Source organism: Notechis scutatus, chromosome 4, assembly GCF_049901735.1.
Source record: "Notechis scutatus isolate UNSWTSFEM ecotype Mainland chromosome 4, rNotScu1.2, whole genome shotgun sequence".
NCBI lineage: Eukaryota > Metazoa > Chordata > Lepidosauria > Squamata > Elapidae > Notechis > Notechis scutatus.
In genome coordinates, this window is record NC_142012.1 from 60,539,630 (window position 1) to 60,564,553 (window position 24,924).

Here is a 24,924-nt window from a genome sequence, read left to right on the forward strand (position 1 = left end):
AGAAGTGGTATTTGCCGGTTCTCCGAACTACTCAAAATTTCCGCTACTGGTTCTCCAGAACTGGTCAGAACCTGCTGAATACCACCTCTGCTCTGGAGTCACATGACCACATTTCAAATGCTTGCCAACCAGCCCATTTGCCGCCTCCTGTGATCACATGACCGGTTTTACAAGGTTTTTGCGGAAAGCCGGCATTTTGCTGTGTTTCCAGTTTTAGGTAAAACTGTCTACTATCAAACAGTTGGTTCATTTAACAACCGGGGGGTGGGTGGGTTGTTCTGACCCAGCTCCCAAAGCCCTCTGTATTTAAATCAATGATTCATTTATTAGGAGCGCCAGTAGCCCTGGCAAAAATTTCTCTCTCAACAAAGGCTAACCATCGTATACATAGTTTTATGGTAAATAATTAGTGGAATGAATAGTATTGTTTTATTCTGTAATGCAGGCTAAAACCATAGAAATGAATAAATACAATTGAAATATATTATTGGTCTACTTGGATATCAGAAGTAGGTTCATGGCTACTTCAATAATACCATGTATGTAGTTGTGTATATAATAAGTGTCTATTGCGAAATTAGTTGATAGTTCAACCATGCGATCGTGCTATTTTTTTAATTATTATTTGGTTAGAAGTAAGGACACTATGTTTTATATAATAAAACCAAATCAAGCTTTTCAAACTGTTGAAATAAAATCAGCTTTCCAAAATCTGTACATTTTAGCAATACCTAAAACTCTGGCACTAAGGATCAATATCATTGCTTTATGGGCAATTCCTAGTCAGCTTATCTAATCTAGAAGTTCTCTTACGTACAATTGAATCCATTTTTAACTAAAATAGATATTATTGCTCCCTGTCATTCTCATGGACTCGAGGGTTGTTCTGCCAGTTTATAAAGGCTAAGTCTCATATAGATTGAGCTTTATTTGCTGGTTATATGGACTTACCTGTGGCATTCTCCAAGTTTCTTATTACTTAACAGCCTTTTCTTTGAAAAATCCTCAAAGATTTTCAGTGGAACTGGCTAAACTGCTGTAACTTTTACAGATATATGTGTTATAATATCCACTCTTGTTCTATGCATTTCTGGTGGTGCCTTAACGTCCTATTTTTGCTGGCTTGCCACCAAGGCAACGAAACAGCTGAAGCAGCAAAACAGCTGAACAAAATTATGTTTCTTTGGCCCCAAATGTAGCGCTGGGACAGCATGTTTAGAAGGCTTGGTGGTTGGCAATTATAGGTTTCTAATTTGTTATTGGAGTTGGGTCACTTTTGTTAAAGCCTTCCTTTTACGGCATAATAAAATCAGCAGCAGAATCTGACAAATTCCATTGAGAAGAACACCAGAGCAAACCAATGGCTGAAAGTTTAACTGAGGCCTTTCAAAAAGTTAGCTGTTGGACAGAGGGGGAACAAAATGATGAGGATTTCTCTGTCTTTGAAATAACCCAGAAAATGAAAATTAAACCTTTCCGATATATATCCTTGCTGAATACCCATTTTAAGAAAAGCACATTTTCATCTTTAGAATAAATTAGACTTCATTTGGGAAGGAAATTCAATTTTTGTGACTTATTAATTTATACACTCAACCCTATTTTTAAATCTGCCAGTAGGAAAGACTGACTATTTGAAACAAAACCTCCATATTTTAAAGTTATCTGAATTTCATTATGGTCCTTTCCCTTATGTGTACTATCTTTTTTTAAGGATATAGACGATAATTATCCTTTTCATGTGGCTCAGATTTATTCACATTCTGGTATGAATCTAGGGTAAAGTTAAGTATGGGATAGTTTAAAGAATAGTTTACTTTTTTTTACATATAGTATTATGTTGAATTTTTATACTTTGATTGTTCAAGTGATCGACTGATTTTTCAGCCAAAATTCTGTTCTGGGTTATTTAATTTTAATTATGGACAATTACAATAGACGATCACCTCCACTGCTTCCTGACTTAAAATAAATACTTTCTGAAGTTTTGGCATATGTGTATCCTTTTTTGTTTTTAATAAAGTGGAAGGATATAATACTCATATTAAGGATAGTGAATGGATACATTTGCATGGAAAGTAACTAGTCATGAACTATTTTAGTTTAAAATAGCAGTTGGAACATTCATGTAAATAAATTTACACAAATGACCCAATTTACACAGGGGGAAAAAAGGAAATAATTAGGGGGAAGAGAGAAATATGTAAATCAGAAGACCCTAGCAAGTTAGGTAGTTTATATTTGGAAAATGCCAGCTTGCCTAAGAACAAATCAGTGCATTTATCTGCATTCCGTTTTTATTAGGAACACCAAGCTAATATTTAAATACAAAACTGTGTGGGAATTAATTCATTACCAATGGGATAAGCAATGAAGCAGGGACTTATCTTTATATTAATAAAAAATATGAAACCTATGAAATGTAATTTTGATTCCAAAGTAGAATAATTGATTGATTGAGGTGGCAATAATTGTAACACACCCTAATTGAAAACTGTTGTTTAATACACAACAAATCAGATCACATCAACCCATCCTAGATAATCATCCCAACAACAAATCAGTTAATTTGTTTTCAGGAACAGAGTAACATTACTCATTTTATGGGAGTCCATCGCATGTTTATGTTTTATTTCAAAGTATAACGGTTTCATTTTCTAATGTTGGTTCAGAATTAGAAAATTTGTGTACAGGTAATGCCAAGAATAGAACTGTTTCCAAAGAGAACCTCTGAAGTTTCATGTGAAAATTTTAATGTTTAAAATTTTTCACCTCCCAAGTGAAAAAGCAGGCAGATTTTAATTATGTACTGCTGAACCTCTGGTAAGCAAAAATATATGCTTCTTTTGCATACATCCTTTGTCAATGCTTAATTCGAAATTACATTCTGCAGAACTGAAGGGAAATAAGTGTCTTAATCAGAATGGCTTATGATGCATGCCATGTGCAAAAATAAGGCCACTTTTTACCAAGGAAAATGTGTATTCGTATCCTTTCCTTTATACCTAACAACTGGCCAAAACAGTGTGCAAAAGTCTGCAAATGGATACCACAGCTTTTCACAGAATATTCTTTCTTTTACCTCCAACAAAACCCACCCAGAGAGAAAGAAAAAGGAAGGAAGATGAGATTTCTTATCTAGGATAAGAAAGAAAAAATTAAGAGGAATTTTATCTCCCTTACATTAGTGATTTTACCATTTGAGGACAATACTAAGGTAATAAAAAGTGAAATTTACTAGAGGTTATCAGCGAAGACAAAGTATTAGTCTTCTTTGGAGCCATGTTAGGCAAGCATTTTCAAAAGCTCAGAATTGAGATTTTTTTCAAAAAAATTACTTTTACTGGACCTCTTAATGATAGGTAAAGAAGTCTAATCAGAGGCCAACCTGACCAGCAGGAAATTTGGGACATGGATGGTTTCTTTTTTTAAATCTGGTGCTTTAGGGGCTATTTGGTCAGTGTAATTAATTGATTTATAATTGCACTGAGAGCTCTTAAATCATTAGAGATGGCTAGTTAATGACAAACTACTAGATGGTTTTGTTTGAGGCAAATTTCCTCACTATCTGTGGTATTCACTAGCACTCTTTAAGAGAGCTTGTTTTAATTTTTGTTTTATTTTTTTTCTATAGCCCAGCGGGCTTATTTACATAAAATATTTCCCCCTCCCCGCAAAATTACAAAAGGGAAAAGAAAACAACAGCAGGCAATGACAGCAACTAAGATCAAAAGAAGAAGCATTCAAGACCTTAATATTGTGAAAAATTCTCATTATCCCTGTGTGATTCCAGGTCAATGATTAAAACATGGGGCCTTCATAAATATCATGGTTTTCCATTCATGTTCTCTGCTTCTCTAGTTACTTTTGCGAAAAAGAAAAGAAAACAATGTAATTGTCCTCTAGTGTTTATATTCCTTATTTACTATTTTGTTTTAAAATGCATTTCAAAGTATCAATTGAAAGAAGTTTGACTTTCTCCAGGGATAACCGTCTTGGTAATGAGGGCACTCGGCATTAATTTAGAAGAATATTTGTTTAACATATTAGTTTAATTAATTTGTTTAGAGTTATGAATATCTGAAAAAAATGTTTTAGGCATTTAAAATTAAAATTAGGCATCTAATCAAAGAAAGAAGCCACCTGAAATTATGGAGAAACTTCCTACTGGCGGAACACTTCCGCTCCTCGGCGGGAAGACGCTCCAGCCTGCAAACTTTGCCTTTGCAAAGTTTAAGCCTGGAAGCCCCGGAAACCCGAGCAACTTCCCAGCAACTTTCGGCTTCCTTTAACTCGCAGGCGCCGTGCCTGGCAGAGGGGAAGCCCGGAGCCTCCTCCAAGCAGCCTGCCCGCCTGCCGGGCTTCCCCTCCACCGCGTGGCTTGGGGCCAGGCGCGCGCCCGCGAGGAAAAAGGAAGCCGCAAGTTGCTGGGAAGTTGCTCGGGTTTCCGGGCTTCAGGCTTAAACTTTGCACAGGCAAAGTTTGCAGGCGGGAGCGTCTTCCCGCCGAGGAGCGGAAGGGTTCCGCCGGTGGGTGGGCAGGCTGCTTGGAGGAGGCGACCCGGCGGCGCCCGGGTTTCCTCCGCCGCGCGGCTCGGGGCCAGGCGCGAGTGCCCGCGAGGAAAAAGGAAGCCGAAAATTGCTGGGAAGTTGCTCGGGTGCTGGGAGCAGGCTTTAAAGTGCTGCCCGAGCAAAGTTTAAGCAGCCTGCCCGCCCGCCGGGCGGAACCCTTCCCACTCCTCGGCGGGAAGACGCCCAGCCTGCAAACTTTGCCTTTGCAAAGTTTAAGCCTAGAAGCCCCAGAAAAAAAGGGGATCGGCGGGGACTCACCTTCGGAGAGGTCTCACTCGAAGGTGATTTCAACTCCCAGCCGAGGCCTTTGCAAAGTTCTTTCTTTCCTACTCCCGAGAGCGCTCCGCACTGTTTTGCAGCTTTGGGGGCCACGCGGCACAGGGCAATACACCACGCCCAGCTATTTTTTTCAGGGGCGGGCCGGATTGGACAGACCAACGGGCGGATGTGGCCCGCGGGCCGTAGTTTGCCCACCCCTGCCCTAACAGAACACTTAAGCAGTGGGACAGGTTGCCTTCAGAAATTGCAGATGCTTCATCACTGGAGGGTTTAAGAAGACACTGGACATCCATCCATTGGGAAATTGTATAGGGCCTCCTGCTTTAGAAGGGGGTTGGACTAGAAGACCTCCAAGGTCCCTCTATTCTGATTAAAGGGAATTAAAATCTGAGCTTCAGGATCCTCTATTTTGTTCTAAGAAAAAAGATGCTAATTCTTAAACCAGATTATAGTCTACAGTGGAGATTGTCATTTCTTTCTTCTTTTTTAAACTGAAGATGATCAAAGTGCAAGGACCAAGTATTTATAATACAAGCCCTTTATCTTAATAGTCTCTTTGATTAGGCAAATAAAGCAGGTTCTTATTTTCTCTTTTAAGCGTAAATGTTAATGCTAGTCGTAAAGAAACCGGAAATTGAAAATAACCTGATCTACACACTAACTGCCACACTAATGAAACAACTGGCTTTCATTCCCAGTCTTCTCCTGCCTGGCACCCTCTCGATATCACATAGCCTGGGCCTGTGTGTGCTGCCTCTGTGTTAAACAAAGAATTCTTTACTCCCGAGAGCCAGTGGGAACAAATTAAATTCATCCTGTTTTTTTCCCCCTCTTTTCTGCTGTACCTCAGGAACCAATGTGAGGGAGACAAGGGTGAATAACACCTACAAGTAGCAATATGTCTGCCCTTTTCAGGTGCCCCACAAGTTTGGTGCTCTTTCTCCCCTTCCTGTGCCTAATGTCCCTATCGGTGGTGTGGTTCAAATATTTTTACCACCGGTTTGGTGGGTGTGGCTTGGTGGGCGTTCTTTGTGCGTGCACGCCAATGTTCTGGCCCAAACCCTTTTCCAATAAGACAAACAATAACCAAAGGGAAAAGAAACCTTTTAATGAGTGTTACGAATCCTCGGTTAAAAGGCTGCTGCAAACTCATTAACTTTGATAAACATAAACCTTGCCAAAACAGTGCAAGACTGCCAAAAATCACAGATAAGAAATATTTCACAACACAGGAGTCTTCAAATACCAACTTAAGATACTGTAATGTCCATGAGACTGAGTTTCAAAATGTCGTTGCTTCCTGCAAAGAACATTCACTTCACAGCTGGCTTTTATCTTCCTAAAGGAGGGGCCATTACCTTGCAGCCTTACTCCCGAGTCGCCCGTGCTGTTGCAGCTGCTCTTTCCTGCGAGCAATCCTGCACGCATGCGCAGTTGGCACAGGCTCCTCGGGAACCTCCTCATCACTGCTGCCAGCCCCCACAATCTCTGAAGGCAGCAGTCCACTCCCTAATGGTCCTGGCCCCTCATCTGAATCCTCACTCTCCTCAGCCATCTGCACCTGCTGCCGGCTAACCACAACAGCCAAACACGCACTTTGTATAGGCGCAGAGGCTTGCTGACTCACCTCCTGCGATCTTGCACTCTCCCTGTCGCTTCAGCAGCTGCCACACACCAATCTGTTGTGCCACGCAAAGCAGCTGCACTTCAAATTCAGAGGACAAAGGTGAGTATGGCAGCCTGGGCGGGCCCAACAGCAGAGTGTTGGAGAGATCCTGTTCGCTCCACTGCTCATCAGCGCTACCGGCTCGGCAGAACCAGGCTGAACCGGTAGAATACTGGTCCCTATGTTTAATCAAACTGCAAGCCATGTTACATCTGCCTTAAGTTCTTTCATTCTAACAGATGCAGCTAGGCCCCTGGTAGTCCTCAACTTATAGCAGTTTGTTTAGTGACCATCCAAAGTTACAACACTGAAAAAAAGCGACTTAGGACTGTTTTTCACACTTAATGACCATTGCAATATCCCCATGGTTACATGATCAAAATCCAGATGCTTAGCAACTGGCTCATATTGATTTCCATTGTCGTGTGTCCCCAGTTCATATGATTATCTTTTGCAACCTTCCGGATAAGCAAAGCCAGTGGGGAAGCTGGATTCAGTTAACAACTTTATTGCTAACTTAATAACTACACTTGATTCACTTAACAACGGTGGCAAGAAAGGTAGTAAAACGGGACAAAATTCACCTAACAAATGTCTCACCTAGCAATTGAAATTTTGGGCTCAATTGTGGTCATAAGTCTTGACTGCCTGTACTTTCTGGTGCTCGGGTGGGATGCTACCAGTTCTGCCTGGTTCTATAGAACCGGTGGCTCTGAAGAGCAGCAGACACAGAACCGGTTCTGTGTTTGCCACTGTTTGGTCCACCTGCCCGCCTAGGCTCTTACCTGTCCTTTATTTCCCCCCTTTTCAACCTCAGCTGCTTTGTGCGGCACAGCTGAGGTTGAAAAAGCAGGAAAGAAGAGGATTTTCAAACGCTGCATACCTGCGCGCTGTGCTTTTCAGCTGTCCGGGTGGCACAGCTTAAGGTTTTTTACATGCGCGCACAGCGTGCGTTAGGCATGTGTGCGTGCAAAGCGCGCATGTGCACACAAAACATAGTCACTGAACTGGTAGTAACACCGGTTGAATCCCACCCCTGCTGGTGCTCCTTTCTATATTATCTTACTACCCTCTGTTATGTCAACATTAAATTTTATGGAATTAATTCTTTTAATGCTCTGACAATCCCTCCCAAATTTAACAAAGGGCGCCTGTGAGTTTCTTCCCAAAATATCCCTGTGTGAGGTTGCATTCAGTGGAGATCTTCAACTTGACATTCCAGAATAGAATTGTACTCTACAGCTGAGAATACAAGCACAACCACTGTCTAATATATACAGGAAGTGCCAATTTGGGGAAGAACTACTCAACAATTGGACTGATTTTTCCCCCCATTGTATCCAGATTGCCAACAAGTCAGAGGGAAAGGACAGAATCAGATTACAACTCTGATAAATGTATCTTTAATTATGTGACTTGACAGAAAAGCTGGACTTTTAAGGGGGTGGTAGTGATGTTAAAGGAGTGGTAGTGATATTAAGGGAGTGGTAGTGATTTAAGCAGTATATAAGTGATATGAGCTGTGGCTCAGTGGCTAAGGCACTGAGCTTGTCGATCAGAAAGATCGGCAGTTCGGTGGTTCCAATCCCTAGCACCGCGTAACGGAGTGAGCTCCCGCTACTCGTCCCAGCTTCTGCTAACCTAGCAGTTCGAAAGCATGTAAACATGCAAGTAGAAAAATAGGGACCCCTTTGGTGGGAAGGTAACAGCATTCTGTGCGCCTTTGGCATTTAGTCATGCCGGCCACATGACCACAGAGACGTCTTTGCACAGCGCTGGCTCTTCGGCTTTGTAACGGAGATGAGCACTGCCCCCTAGAGCTGGAAACAACTAGCACGTATGCGCGAGGGGAACCTTTACCTTTAGTGATATTACTTCTTATAAGTAAATCCAAAGACATAGAAAGATATACAAGGAAAAGAGAGGGCGTTTTTAAAGCATATTTTCTCTTACAAATGTACGTGTTTTCTAGATGCAACCATGAAAAAGTCATCACAATTTTAAACAAGTCAGACCCCCCACCTCCGACTTAACAGTCCAGTTTTGTTCCTTCCATATGGAAAACATAAGTCAATTATTGTAATATCCAGTCTCCAGCAAGCCATGAAACTTCAGGAAGAGATCTCGTATCATGTTATAGTTAAGCGCTATCCTTGAAATAGCGAGGAGACTGGATTGTAATGTTATTTTATGAATGGATTTGGCAGCAGTGATTATAAAATAGCGCACTCCATCCTCGTCTTTTTCCTCTGTGAAATCATTTTGCTGGGGAAATGTGTCCGGATGAAATGGGTTGGAAGGCTGTCTACAATGTTTATGTTCCCAGGCAACAACTGCAGGCAGTCCTCGACGTACAGCAGTTTGCTTAATGATCATTCAAAGTTATGACAGTATTGAAAAAAGTGACCTAGGACCATTTTTCACATTTAAGACCATGGCAACATCCCCATGGTCACTCACATGATTTACATCCGGATGCTTGACAACTGACTCCTATTTATGATGGTTGCAGTGTCCCAGGATCGTGTGATTATCTTTTGTGACCTTCCAACAAGCAAAGTCAATGAGGGAAGCCAGATTCATTTAACAACCGTGTTACTAATTTAACAACCACGGCGATTCACCTAGCAACTGTGGCAAGAAAGGTTGCAAAACTCACAACACATTTCTCACTTAGCAACATAAATTTTGGGCTCACTTGTGGTCGTCATTCAAGAACTACCTTTATAAAACTTGAATCATTGATCCTCCTGGCTAGGGATGATTGTTGTCACACCCCTGTTAGAATCTGACTCTGAGGGAGAGGAGGAACAGCTGACAGGGAGTGGGAGTGTAGCTCCGGAGGTTGTGGAGGAAACTGGGGAAAGGCACAGGCCTGCTGGGCATTCAGAGGAAGACCCAGGCCCATCCCCTCTTCATCCTAGGGCATGCAGGGAGGAGCGGATAAGGGAGCAACATGAATGGCGTAGTCTACGGGGGAGGGAAGGGCCTTGATTCCCTTCATGGGCTGCAGCTGTGAGGACTGTTTAAAAGGACAAACTGCGCATGGCCCAGTGCTGGAAGCAAAGTGTGAAAATATTTCTAGTCTGTCTGTTCTTATCTGAGTTCTGGTGTCCTTCCCAGTGTGTGTATTTTGATATCTGTGGACATCTTCAAGCCCTTATCCTGCCTTGTCTCCTTAATTGCTTCAATGTGGTTTGTGTTGTTTTCTCTTTTATATGTATTTTGAGCTTACATGGAATTTCTTCCTTTTCGCAACTGTTTGTGGGGGAATTTTTTTTCCTCCAGTCCACGATAATTGGACCTTTGAAGCCAAGTTGAAGGAATTAAAGGGACTTCACCTGTTTTTGTGACTTTGTTGTTTTTGTATCCCACCCGGGGTCATCACAATTGTAGTCCAAAACCTAAGGGAACACAGATTAAAAAGCTTTACTATAAAGGGAATCAAGTTTGTAATAGCAACATTTGAATTTGCACTTCCTAAAATCGGTTTAAAATGTTACAGGCCTTTTGTCCCATGATTCCCTTGACTTTCAAAGTGTAAAATTAAGGATTTGTGTTAAGGTATTGAGATTTAATAGCTTACCAGCTGTTGTAAGGCTGATGCAATGAGGATGAATCAGCATGGTTATTGCCGTTTTAAGACTGAGGATGGATCCCACAGGGTTTTACCAGTTTAAGAAGCACTCTATATATGAGGCCATGAGAGGGCATAGCTCTCTCTCCTTGTGTTCTGTCTCCATTGTAGTACTCAATGCAGAATAATGAAGACTGATTGCTTGCCAGGTATTTGCCTACCACGTATATGTATGTATATAGCTTGTCTTGCATATAAACCACTGTTAAAAGACAATACCTCTGTGTGTGCTGTGTTTTGCTCCTACTATTGTCTCACAATAGTAGTCACGCTGCAAACACTCTGACAATTTGTTGTTGTTGTTGTTTTGTTTTCAGAATATTGGTGAGTCAACATTATTTAATGCACTGAAGCAACTGCTACCTATTATCAAACCTTCCAGGAACAGAACAGCAGATGATTACACTCCCCAAGAGTTCCTTCTATTATTGGTGTATATTTACTCCATAGTGGGAGAAGTCAAAACTGGGAAAGAATTAAATGAGGCCGAAAGTCAAGTGAAGGAAGCCTTTATCCAAGCTATTTGCGATGAACCAGAGCTATCACCTTTGCTGCAGAAAATAATAGGTAAGTGGAACAACTACTATGCCTCCAATGGAGGTAACTCTGAGTTTCAAGCGGGCAATGTTTTCATGCAGGATTTCAGTAGGGCGTCAAGTACCTGCATTTAATTCTCAAATACTTGAGGAATCTTTTTAAATAGTAGGAAAAATGGATTTTTCAAGTACCAAAAATAATGTGGATTAAGAGCTGTTTTGTGGGGATAGGGAGAAAGATTAAGATTAACAAAGCAGCTCTCTTGAATCGAAAGAATCTTGAACTGTTTTCTTTTAAAAAAATATGATAGATAAAATAAGGTAGTGAAAGAACATGATCAATATTGTTGCTTATTGATTCCCGCTACCTAAGCTCTAGAAGAATAAAATCCTCTACCAATATGTTACAATGCAAACAAAAGGCTTTATTCTGAATTGTATCTACTTCTACGTCTTGTCTTTTCTAGCACTGCCACTAAAGCACATTTTATTTATTTAATATGAGTGTTAGCTAAATAAAAGGTGAACTGCATTAAGTCCTTGTCTGTGTTTTGGAAATACCTGAGATAGCTCGTGTGAGGCGGCCTACAGTAGTGTCATTAATTCAGTTTCAATAAGTTTAAAAAAAATAGAACTGTGCGGTAATATTGAAGTTTACAGATCCCTTGGGAAGTGCACATTGTTTACCTACATACTAAGAGATTATTTTTTTCTTCACTTGGATATCCATTAGATTTCTTGTATAAATACTACTACTTGAAAGAGTCTTCAATTGGCCTTATTTGGTTTGCAATTTATTAAGGCTTATCTTTCTACTCAATATATATATATATATATTAAATTGTAGTTAGATAACATAAATCTTTGGAGGAGAGATGGAAAGTTTTACAACCAAGCTTACCAGCAGGTTTTACATGTGCGTTATTGTATATGCTTTAACTTAGGAGAGAGCCTGTGACCAACAATACGGATTTGGTAGGTCATTGTTAAGTTTTTTTCCGTAGAGTGGTAGATATTTGTTTATAACAACTTGTAAATGTTGCCAGGCTTGAATAAGAGAGAATCCAATGAAGTTGTTTATACAGAACGTACAAAATAAACAACATTCACAGAACACAATATAGCTTGATTGTTGACATCATATCAGAAAAAGCTGGGATGTAAAAAAGTTAAAATACACAGCTTTCATGGAATAGTTTTCTGATACATACATAGAATATTTTTCTCATTGTACCTGAAGTTCAGAATAAAAATTAAAGTTTCCTCCACGTGAGACATTTTTGTCTCATGTGGAGGAAAGGTATGTGCATATTACCAAGAACATGCAGAATGGCAGTCTCATTCCAAATTTTGTCCTTTCATCTCCATTAATATATGAAAATGTTTGTTCTCATTAGCACATTTCTCCATTCTCCTCCAAGCAACGGCCTGTGATGAGGAACCCATTGGAGAAATTGACTGTGCAATTAACGTGGGAGACAGATTAAGTTGAACCAGCTGTACGTTTAACAGCATTTAGACAGCTTCCACATTTTTATATGGAAAAAAACCCCATGTGCAGCAAATTTATCCTGTCGCATGATTAATGCACAAGTCTTTGCATTAATTGTTGGTTGGCAAAACATTTCAGACAAAAAGATTTATTAAGCCTTCATTGAGCAGCAATAATACTTGTTTTAACCTCGTATGGGCTAGAGGTAAGAATAATTTTACATTTTGGAGATTTCTTTTATTGCTATTCACACATAAAATTCAGTTGGATCTCTTTAAAGTAGGCATGTGACTCTCAATGTTCTAAAACACTTCCCACATCTAGAACTAGCTGGAAACCCATGCTTCACAACGAATCTTTGTGATCGGGCTATGCAGGAGAAATTTGGTTGACAATCCGTTGGCTCAGTGGTGGCCGGTGATTGAAACACACAAGGGAATATCGCTCCCGCCGCCTTGAGTCCAGAAGCAGTTCCATAGGTGGAAGGCGTAGACATTTTGGTGAGGTACCAACATTTAGTATTGTGAAGGAGCCCCAGACCACTCCTGAGTGAAGGAGTGGAATGTCTGCCAGTTTGAACTGAGGTAACAGAATGTGAGGCAACTGGCAGTTGGAACAAGTTCTTTTCAGGTGGAGGGGAGTAGAATGTGTAACTCCTTAGCATCAGAGTGTGTTAATATAAGGCAACTGGCAGTTGGAACAGAGTTCTTTTCAGGTGGGGAGGGGGAGTAGAACTCCTTAGCATCAGAGCGTGTTAATTACTGTATAAGAAATACTAATGATCTGGTGGTCATTTCAAAAAATCCTTTCTTAGTGAGCACCTAAGAAAGAAGCCAAGAGGAACATACGTGCCAAATTTCAAGTTTGTAGGCATTATGGTTCTGGAGAATTCATGATGAGTGAGTGGTACTTGGCTTGATAGATAGATAGATAGATAGATAGATAGATAGATAGATAGATAGATAGATAGATAGATAGATAGATAGATAGATCGCGGAGTTGTATTTTGCTGGAAAAACAAAGCAGGGTTAATATTGCTGGGAGATTTTCAAGGAATCTTAAGACGCTGAGTTAAACTGAGGAAAATCAGACTGGTAGAAAGTAAGGGGAAACCATTTCCATAATGTTATCAAGAAAATGGCCTGGGTATGTCAATGAATTCAATGGGATTCAAGCTTGGCTCAGAAGAGATGTGACTTTATTTACCCCAACCAACCTTTTCTCAAACTTAGCAACTTTAAGATTGTGTGGATTTCAGCTCCGAGAACTTTGAAAAATATCCATCTGGAAAGTACTGAAGCAACTATGCCTATTTTACACCATATTTTAACTTAGCAAATGAAGTTTGAGCAACACTATAGTTATCTAGTTATTTGCACATTTAATTTGATCTGGCTCTAGATGGGACAATGACTATAATAGTTTATACATTTATATATGCAAACACATATGAATGATGTATTTGCATGTACATAATAATATATTGGGGCACAGTGGCTCAGCAGTTAATGATGCTGAACTTGTTAGCTGGAAAGCTGACAACCAGGGTTGAAGACCCAAGCACCATGCAACTGGGGGAACTCCTGTTACTTGGCCCAGCTCCTACCCACCTAGCAGTTCGAAAGCATGCAAATGGGAGTAGATAAATAGATACCACTTTGATGCGAAGATAACAGTGTTCCGTGTGCCTTGGTGTAAATTCATGCTGACCACATGACCATGCAAAACAATGCTGCCCTTGGCTAAGAAACAGAGTTGAACACGACTAGGTAGGGAAAAGTTTTACCTTTAATAATATATCATATTAATATTTGACAGCCAGGTTGGTGCAGTGGTTAAGGCATTAGGCTAAGAAATGGGAGACCATGAATTCTAATCCCTCCTTAGGCATAAAGCCAGCTGGTGTGTGTGTGTGTGTGTGTGTGTGAGAGAGAGAGAGAGAGAGAGAGAGAGAGAGATCTCTCTGTGTGTGTGTGTGTGTGTGTGTGTGTGTGTGAGAGAGAGAGAGAGAGAGAGATCCTTGCCCAGTTAAGGCTAATTGGACCTGGGAATTGTTCTGTTGCAGATTTATTAAGTATTTATGTTTCTCAGAGTATAAACACATTTGCATTGAGAAGTCACTGAGCACCTGGTGCTTAAAAATTAGCAAGTTAGCATAGCATAGGATAGCATAGCATTTTAGGTTTCTATATCGCCCCACAGTGCTTTGCAGCCCTCTCTGGGCAGTTTATAACATCAGCATATTTTCCCCAACAATCTGGTTCCTCATTTTACCGAGCTTGAAAGGATGGAAGGCTAAGTCAACCTTGAAGCCCATCAGGATCAAACTCTAGGCTGTGGGCAGTTTGCCTGCAATACTGCACTTCAACCACTGCGTCGCCAGGGCTCTTCAAATTAACTAGCCTTAAAATCAAACCACATGATTTCCAATTACACATACAGCCCTTTCGTGAATAATCTTCCCTCTTCCCTCTGCTTGTTTTTCATACAGCGTTAAAAAAGAACTGGCAAAAAACAATTTAGGCATATTTGAAACATAACTATCCTTCTGGATTTTGGCATTCAGAAGCAGTGACGTGTGACTTTACTTTTACTGACATTAAAATTCAGAGTAGGAAGGAAAAATTGCTCTTCGGTGACAAATAATTTCCTGCAATTTGTGTTGAATTTTCATATTCTGTAACACTGGGTTTTTTTTCCCATGAATGATGATGAGATGTACCTACTATTTGCAAGATTGGAGAGAGCTTCTCTGTGTGTCTGTTTCTCTCACACAGAGACACCAGATTGTTACTGACAACAATTCCAATCTTCATCACAAAAATGGGAATAAGTATAAAGGCTTTTCCCCCTATAATTACCGGTAGCTATTAGGTTTGATTGAAAAACTTGGTTTACGGGATTGAGAAATCCCAGCTATCAAGGGAAAAAAATCAGAACGTATTACCTTGAACTGAATTTCCTGATTCAGCATTCCAAATAGCCAATATAGTCAAACAGAGGAATCCTTTAAACAAATATTTTTAGCAGTGTCCGATAATTTTAAATATGGGTGCTTGAATGCAGTCTTATGGTAGCTCACATCCCCAACATTCAGTCCATCGACTGGTAGCAGACTTCACATGCAAGAAGCGCCATCTGCAGGATGCAGGCAGCATGAGAAACCACGCCCCCCCCATGAGAAAACTTCTCCCCACAGAGTTGGTCCCTGGTGCCAAAAAATTTTTTATCGGTAATAAAGCTTTGGCCTCTGAGTTAAAAGATATATCTGAGATACAGTCCAGAATGCTCTTTTAGGTATCACTAAAAATTTATACACGCCCTAGATCCGTGATGGCAAACTTATGGCACGCGTGCCCAAAGTGGCATGCGAAGCCATGCCCAGCACGTGCGGCCTTGCTTGTCTGTCTTGCGGGTTTCTGACATGCATGCGCATGCAACAGTCAGCTGTCCGCGCATGCAACAGTGCCGAAAACCAGTGTGCGCATGCGCACAGGCCAGCTGATTGTCGGGCGTGCATGTGTGCCAGAACCCAGAAGTTCGGCTTTTCCGGACCGTGATCATTTTGCGCACGTGGCCGTGCCGAAAACCAGCCTGTGCATGTGCGCGAGCCAGCTGATCGTTGGGCGCACATGCGTGCTAGAAGCCAGAAGTTTGGCTGTTCTAGAGAGTGGCCCCGACGAGTGCGTGCACGCTCAACATTTCCGCGAAGATTCACCATCACTGCCCTAGGTGATTGGTTCTAAAGCAGGGGTGTCCAACCTTGGCAACTTTAAGGCTTGTGGACTTCAACAATCAGAATTCCTGAGCTAACTTGACTGGAGGAGGAATTCTGGGAGTTGAAGTCCACAAGTCTTAAAGTTGCCAAGGTTGGACACCCCTGTTCTAAAGAGCATCTCCTGTTGCCATTATCATACACTTAATTAATACTCACAGTAAAAAAAAAAATTGCGCTAGTTGTTAACGCTGTAGTAGAAGCTACTTTTCAAAGAGCAAATGTGCCAAGAGTAAAGATCTTTCGGATGTGCAGAGATAGCTGTGTTATTTATTAAACAACAACTGTGGAACAAAAATAGTAAATCTGTGCCTGGTGATTTCTGCTGTATCCAAAATGATGGGCTATGGAAATTTTCCAGGTTGTCTGAAATAACCATTTTGAGAAAAGGTAGCATAAATAATTAAAGGTTCTACTCATACTAAAGCAACAAGGTTTACACGAAAGGAGGCTGAGTCTACCTATAAGATGATCTGCCCAAATATAGGACTAAGAGAAAGAAAATAAAGTCAGGTGAAAAATCCTATTCAGTGCCCAGCTTTCCTTCCCAGAGATCGTTCAGATTAGATCCGCTGATAAATTCTATAAAATAAATATATCTAGAATGGCCAATTCCTGTTGAAACCAATCCTGGAATTTTTCCTCTTCCCCAATAAAGGGTTTCATTTATCTTAATTTATTAATTTAATCACTCCAGCTTTTGAAGACAGCCAAAATCCCACCATGTCACAGGAAGTGCAAGAATAGTAGCAATCTCAAATCAACACATTGCTTGAGTGTAAAAGCTGCTTTCGGAATAATTCCCTCTGCAAATTACATATATATGGAGACAGGAAGTCTACTGCTCCTGCATGTCATTTAAATTGAGCCTAAATGGCATGTTGTATGGAATACGTGGTATGGGCAAGTGTATTTATCCTTAACACAATCCTGATGCAGCCGTCAATGAAATCAAGTTGGACACCCTTGTACTAGAAGGTCGCCACCCAGAAGAACCATAGTGAAGACATTTAAATATTATTAGGTTGTTCTGTTTATTTCTGGGAAAGACCTTATGGGCAGAGTGGAATCTTTGAGCCATCAAGAACTACAACAGCCTTTCATTGTTGTCTCATCATCTCCGCTAATAGTGCATCTTTTTTTTTTACCATTATAGTGATATGTAGCTTTAGTTTTTCATTCTGCTAAGTCACTCTTTCATTCGAGTTTGATCAAAATGAGGAACCTGATGAAAATTGCAACAAACCACAACGTGATTATGATTGGTGGTTTTCTTCCAGAACCTTCTAACATCATCCCCCATTTAAAAAAAAAAAAAACCATTTTCAATCAATATGCATTGGTCTGGTTAATCTGGCCACTATGTTTTTCTGTCTCATTGTGACGTTGACTGCTTTAGATGTACTGTAGGTTTTTTTTTAATTCTTTTGTCTGGCATCTACTGACCATTCAGATTTGTGCAAGCAAAATACTTCTGCCGATGTGTTGTTGAAGAGATTGTTTGAGAAAGGGGTTTAGTTGTGGGGATTTATGTGGGAACTCTAAACTAAGAACCCATGGGGAAAGTAGCCAAGGACACAGAGCTTCTCTGCCAGGAGTGACCATTGGGAAGGATGTTAGTCAGGCAAATTATAGAATTATCACAGCCAAGCCTTTCAGTTATATGCATTAACTCAAGGATGAACTAGTCACTTTTGGTCTATTCTCAACTTCTGTAGGTTAAACCTATCAATCAACCCATTTGACTTAGACTTAGACTAACTTTAGTGTCACTTTGAATGTACACTAATTGGCATACATTAAAATGAAATTTCATTGCATACAGTTCTCAAAGGGTCACCACTTCCAATATGCACTACATCAGTGGTCCCCAACCACCGGGCCCCGGACCGGTACCGGTCCATGGATCATTCTGTACCGGGCCGCCTATTTTGCTTGGGCACCGCCATCTTGTTTCGACGGCGCTTGAGAAAGTGCTTCCGGGTGAGCTTGTCGGTTGGAAAGCGGCGTTTGGGTGCTGAAGGAATCCTCGCGCCTTAGTTTCGTCGAAGAGGGGGGGCAGCTTCGAACAAAGAGACGTCCCGATGGCGGTGGAGTCTCGCATTACTCAGGAGGAGATTAAGAAAGAGCCCGAAAAGCCCATCGACCGCGAGAAGGTACAAAGGAGGAGTTGAAGGTGGCGGGGAGAAGCGGGGGACGGCTGGCTGGCCGGTCGCTCGGCTCACCTTGCCTTGGTCGTGCGTGCTGATCCACCGGTCCGTGGATCATTTTGTACATTTTGTACCGGGCCGTGGTACAAAAAAGGTTGGGGGCCACTGCACTACATAAACATGATAAATAAACAAACAAACAAATAAATCAATAAATAAATTCAAAATTATGCATATAGCAACATATATTATATGAAACAGAGAAACAACACAGTCTAGTTCGGATGTATATATGTACAAGGTGAGAAAAACAAGTCTTGTGAGTTTACCAGATGGATGGCATAGAGAACAAAGCTATTATAGAATCTGGTAGTCCTGCTAGAACTACTTCAAAGCCTCCTCCCCAAGGGGAGCAGTAGAAGCAGACCGTCAAATAGGTGTGTGGGGTCTCTAACAATGCTTCAAGCTCTAAACACATAGCGCTTACAAGCAGTATCCGGAATAACAGGAAGTGAGCTTCCTATAATCTTCTTGGTTGTCCTTTCCACTCTCTGTATGGACTTTCTATCTGAGGCACTGCTGCCACCAAACCAAACAGAGATGCAGTTTGTTAAAACACTCTCAATCGTGCCTCTATAAAAAGTGGCCAGGACAGAAGGAGGAAGATGTTTTGAAAAACAAAGTGGTTGCAGAAACTGGTATTCTGGTCTCCTTTGTAGCCAAATGAGTACTGAAGAATAGATACTGAGCCTTGGAGCAGGACAGATGGGAACAATCCCAGAGCACACTGTCTAGAACAATTGGGATCGTACAAATCACTACCTCTGGCTCTCAAGGCTTCTTCTCCATGCTCCATGGATTGTCCAGATGGAGAAGGTTGAATTTGTGCAAGAGGGAAAACACCACTTATCAACTGGAGTACTTGAAGCCATCTTTAGGCTGCTCAATTGCTATCTAATGCTGAGGTAAGGCAGAGACATGACATTATATCCTCTGGGATATTTAGTGACACATCATTGCCCAGCAAGCAGGCTCTGTGGATGTGATTTCCAAGGTACCATATCAGTAGAGTAATAATGAGAGTCGCTTTTCTACCATTAAAAATGCCAATTAGATGCCTAAATCGTCTTAGTACATTTCTAAAATCTTACATGTTCCTCAGGAAAAAAAAATGTCCTTTCAACTTCCCTTGTCTTTCATTCAAATTAAATCTGTAACAACATGTGATTAGTGGAAGACAGACAAAAGGTGATTGCAAAGGTTTAAACACTTTCCCTCCTTCCATTACAAAGACTGATGGATAATCTTATGTCGTATAAATCAATAATGATTTACTATTTTACCACAAAATAACAGGTACGGGGGGGGGGGGAGGGAACCTGTCTATCAGGGCAGATCCTTGTTGTATAAATAGGGTTAAGATATCTGTTTATAACCTTGATGTAGTACTTTAAATGAAAGGTTAGTAAGATGTGCCTAGTAGAGTAATAATTTATGATCTCTCTTTTATTTTTCAAAAAAAAAAGCTTGTTTGGACTTACAATTCTTTTACATACTTTTAAAATCCTATGAAGGGCAATAAAAATGGTCTTCACTGAGCTTGAAGCCTATCGTCATCTTTTAATGAGGGTTGGATTTGAACATTTGCAGTTTAAAAGTCAACCTAGATAGTATCACTTACAAGTTGGCCAAAGTGTTTTGAGATGTCATACTGGAAAAATTCAAGGGATGTCTTTGGGATGTTTCAGCATCAGAACCAGTTTATCTATCAGGCTGGGGAGCAGCTGTGAACATCTGGTACAGGGGTGGGATTCAGACCAGTTCGGGCGAACCAGATGTTAAATTTGCATCTGGTCCGCTGAAACGGTATTTGAACCGACCGGCTGGCCCTGCCCACCCTGCCCCTCCCAGGAGTCTCAATGTGGCCCATTTTCGATGCAGGTAAGTGCAGGGTTCACATGGATACTCTAGGAGGGGGGAAGTGGACCTTCCAGAAGTCCAGAAACGGGCCCATTTCCGGTTTTCGGAGGGCCTCCAGAGCTCAGGGGAGGCCATTTTCACCCTCCCAGTGCCTCTGGACCCTTGGGAAGGCAAAATATGGGAATGGAAGGATTTATATTCCTTGCAGACAGCTGGTCATTTGTATCCTAAATTTACAGGGTCATTGAGGCTACTTGGTGGGTTATCTGTGTCCTCAGGATTACCTGAGTAGTGCTAATGGTTCCTGTAATCTGCAATTTTTCTCTCTCTGGAAATCCATTCCTACTCCCACATGATTCCAAGAATGTTCATCCCAAATTGTACAGCTAAAGGTCTGTAGAGATTCTCAGCTATCCAGGTCATGGTTGTCCCAAAGGTGCTTTTTCAGGAGGCAACTGGATTTCCTTGTTTTGTTTCTTTTTTTCTTTTCTTCTGAAGGCGTTTTGAAGACGTTCATCCATGAGAAGCGAAATGTCTTCAGCAGAAAAAAAACAAGAAAGCACCTTTGATTCTGGGCAGAAACGTTTCCAAAGCGATTGATTGTCTGCTGTTCTTTTTCTGTTTGTTTTAATGTCGGCTTGCTTTGCAGTAGAGGCATCTTGGATGTTTTTGAATGTAGGTGAGTCCAGATCAACCTACATGACTGCACCTTATTTCTTCCTCTCTTCTGAAATTCCAGCAGTTGATATTCAGTCTCACCTCCACATGTGACAGTTACAAGGGGCATAGTCAGAGTGAGTTGCTTGCAAGCTCATGGGCCTGGCAGTTGAGGTCTTGACAAATGGCCCACTTCAGAGTCTTTCCATGAAAAACAACAACCCCGTGTAAAAAAAGGAAAAAAAAAAAAAAAAAAAAAAACCCCCCCCCCCCCCCCACAAAAACAAAAACCAAACTCAAAAAAAAAAAAAAAAAAAAAAAAAAAAAAAAAAAAAAAAAAAAAAAAAAAAAAAAAAAAAAAACCCCCCCCCCCCCCCCCCCCCCCCCCCCCCCCACCCCCCCCCCCCCCCCCCCCCCCACCAAAAACCCCCCCACCCCCCCCCCCCCCCCCCCACCCCCCCCCCCCCCCCCCCCCCCCCCCCAAACCCCCAACCCCCCCCCCCCAAAACAAAAAAAAAAAACCCCCCCAACCCCCCCCCAAAAAGAAGAAACCCCCAAAAAAAAAACAAAAAAAAAAAAAAAAAACCCAAATAATGACTTGACTTTGTCCGTGGTTTTGGCCTCTGCTGTACAGTTATATGTGTTCAGAACAGATGGAGCTGCTCTTATATGCCATTCTCCGTCTTTTGAACTTCCTGTTCAGGATATGGTTCTCATCAACACAGATTCTGCTGAGAGCACCTCCTTCTTTTTTTTTTTGAAAAAAAACAAACAAAACAAAACCCTGAAATATGTAGCTTTCCTCCTTAGCCAGAAGCAAACAAATGGAATTTTTCTCTATTCGGAGGAAAACGCAGAAGTGCTTGTTTTTCAGCTGAAAATGTCCCCCCAAGACATGAGATTTTCATTGACAGCAATTAGAGATCATTTAGGATGAGAACAAGGCTTAGAGTTCACCGCTTTCCCTTTTTTATGTTTTATTTTAATTGCTTTGCAATCACTTGCTGATTGGGTGGGGTCTTATTGACTGGAAGGCCAGACTTCTGTGCAACATGGCAAGTAGGTTCAGACAGCAATAGAACATTATCTGCAGCTGCAAGATGACAAGCTCAAACCACAATCTTGATAGCAGAAAGAAGCTTAAAATGGGATATACAGCACAACCTAAAGAACACCTTCGGGCATTTATGCAAGCATAGCATCATTAATGATCCAGAAACAGCAACATCTTTTCCTGCTCCTAGACTGTGGGCTCATTATGTAGATGAGCAAGGACGTGGTGGCTCAGTGGCAGTTCGGTGGTTCGAATCCCTAGCTTGTCCCTTACTTGTCCCAGCTTCTGCCAACCTAGTAGTTCAAAAGCACGTAAAAATGCAAGTAGAAAAATAGGGACCACTGTGATGGGAAGGTAACAGTGTTCTGTAAACCTTCGATGTTTAGTCATGCCAGCCACGTGACCACAGAGACGTCTTTGGACAGCGCTGGCTCTTTGGCTATGTAACGGAGAGGAGCACCGCCCTCTAGACCTGGAAACGACTAGCACGTATGTGCGAGGGGAACCTTCACCTTTATCTTCAGATGAGCCTTGCAAATTGTAGTTCACAAAGCTGACAGCCTTTGTAAGTAAGACAAAGTGTAATATTAAGACCCAGATTGTCCATCTCCCACAACTGCAGTTGGGAGTCTTCTGCTGCTTTGCTCTCAGAGCATCCCTTTGTGCTGCACAGACAAATACTATTAAGCAGGCCTCTTGGACATCAACAAGAACATTGCAGCTTTTAAAAACTGCAGCCATGAAATAATGTCTCAAGATAGACAGAAGGGGGGCTGGAGGAGAAGAGGTTTTGCTAACCGAAGCTCTGATAAAGGCATTAAATTGAAAACTACATATTGTGCATATTGCGCATCTACCATATTTGCAATTTAAAAATTTCCATCATTGCCACCACAACCACCACCACAATCTTCAATAAAGCATTGGGATGGAACTTAATGTTCTTCTTGTTATTTATGAACGATGTGTATTGCCCAACTCTTGACAAATGTGGGCAGCTCACAACCAAAAAGGACATCGCAGTAAAATCAATAAAACATATAAAATTTTAAAAAAAACAAAGATAAAAGATGGTAAGCTTGATGAAGTAAGGAGTCTCCATCTTGCCAAAGGTCTTGGTGAAGAGCCAGATCTTCGCAGCTCTTATAAATAACAACACAGGTTGTGTCAGGGTGACTTGAACCTGATTCCAGAGGCTAGGCGCTACCATAGAGAAGGAGCACATCTTTGATGACCTGGGGTGTGGCACAAAGGCAACACAGTCAGATAAGCAACAAGAGTCCCTTTATTATCTCCAACTTTGCCCCCAATGTCCAGGTTACCATCTGGTCTGGAGAAAAACTCTTCCAGGAACAGCCTTTGACTGCAGAAAATTCAGTCCAAAACATGAGCAACATAAACTATAACTTTCCAAACAAGCCAAATTGAAGTAATTAGTTTGGCAGGGCAGGAGCTAGAATTTCAGACTTGAAGGCATCGCAAAACTCATACAGTTGGGAAGATGCCAGGAACACAGATAAGCCACGACAACAAAGGATAAGGTCACGTTTGCTCCCAGCAGCTTGCCGCATGCAGCCTGCCTTCCCAGCTGTGGCTAATGAAAGGAATCAGGGCCCTTTCCTCCTCCGTAAGCCATGCGACCCACGTTGCTCTCTTCTCCGTTCCTCCCTGTGTGCCCTAGAATGAAGAGGGAGTGAGCCTGGTTCTTCCTCTGAACTCCCTTTCCCTTGTTCTACCTCTGTCCTGCTCTGCCCAGACGGACTTTGCCTTTCCCCAGACTCCTCCACAGACAACAGAGCTGTTCAGCTTCCTCTTGAGCTGTTCAGCTTCCTCTTCCTCTTCAGACTTCGACAGGAGCATGACAACATCTGTGATTGCATTGCTTAATCAAAGGAATCCAGAATGTGCCACCCTGCAGGATCAAATCAACTGGAAGATGTTATGGAAGACAGGCAGTCTCTCAAGTCAAACATTCCCTGCAGGGTTATATAAAGAAAGATGCATAGCAACTCTGCTGGGGTTGGGTTTTTTTAGTTTTTAATCATATTAGTTTGGAACGATTTATATTCCTTCCACCGCATTACTCTCGGCATTAAATAAAGAATTTCACAGAGCTATCGGATGTGTAGTTTGATGTTTTACAACAGCCTTTGCCACTTCATCATGATGTTTATCCCTCTTTTTTTAATGATGGGTATATCAAAAAAATTAAAATGTCAACCACACAGTGGAGGCCCAGCTAATTTCTTACATACATATAAATATATATGAAATTTATACATATCGGAAACGATTAGAAAAGCTCTGTGGTTCTTCCTCTTTTTTCCTTCATTTCATTATGAATAACAGAGTTGGAAGGGACCTTGGAGGTCTTCTAGTCCAATTCATTGCTCAAGAAGAAGACCCTCTTCCATTTCAAACAAACAATTGTCTCAATTTCTTCTTAAAAATCTCCAGCGATGAGTTTTTCTCACTGTCAGGAAATTTCTCCTTAGTTCTAGGTTGGCTCTCTCCTTAAATTAGTTTCCATCCATTGCTTCTTATCTTGCCTTCAGGTGCTTTGGAGAATACGCTGATCCCAGTGGTGCTTGGTGGACGTGCTTTGCGCATGCACACACTTTGCGCAGCGCAGGGGCTTTCTGACTCACCTCCTGCAAGCCTACACTCTCCCTGTTGCTTGAGCAGCTGCTGCGCACAATCTCCTGGGCCACACAAAGCAGCTGTGCTTCAAAAGCAGGATATAAAGGTTAGCATGGGAGCCCAGGCAGGTGGACCCAACAGCAGAGCATAGGGGAGAACCAGTTCCGTCTCCACTGCTCATCGGCGCTACCGGCTCTGCAGAACCGGGCTGAACCGATCGAATACCACCACTGGTTGATCCCCTCTTCTTTGTGGCAGCCCTTTAGATATTGAAACACTGCTATCATATCAGCTTTTATCCTTCTTTTCATTAAATTAGACATATCCAATCCCTGCAACCGTTCTTCATATGCTTTAGTCTCCATCCCTCTTGTTGCTCCTCTCTGCACTCTTTTTACAGTCTCAACATCTTTTTTACCTCATGGCGACCAAAACTGGAGGTAGTATTCCTAATCTCTGATCTTAAATCTTGGAAGTCAGTCCCACTGATCCCGATTTACTTTATCTCCAAAAAGGGATCGTTCTCGGAGATGTTTCAGACCAATCC

The 24,924-nt window shown here is 41.5% G+C and overlaps 1 protein-coding gene across 1 annotated transcript in view; it reads left to right on the forward strand.

Moving 5' to 3' along the window:
* The window catches only part of SCFD2 (sec1 family domain containing 2), a 172,001-nt gene that overhangs the window by 49,348 nt on the left and 97,729 nt on the right, over positions 1–24,924 (forward strand). The window contains exon 5 of the mRNA XM_087963528.1: positions 10,471–10,720. Within this exon, the coding sequence (XP_087819654.1) occupies positions 10,471–10,720 (250 nt within the window). The remainder of the gene's footprint in view (positions 1–10,470; positions 10,721–24,924) is intronic.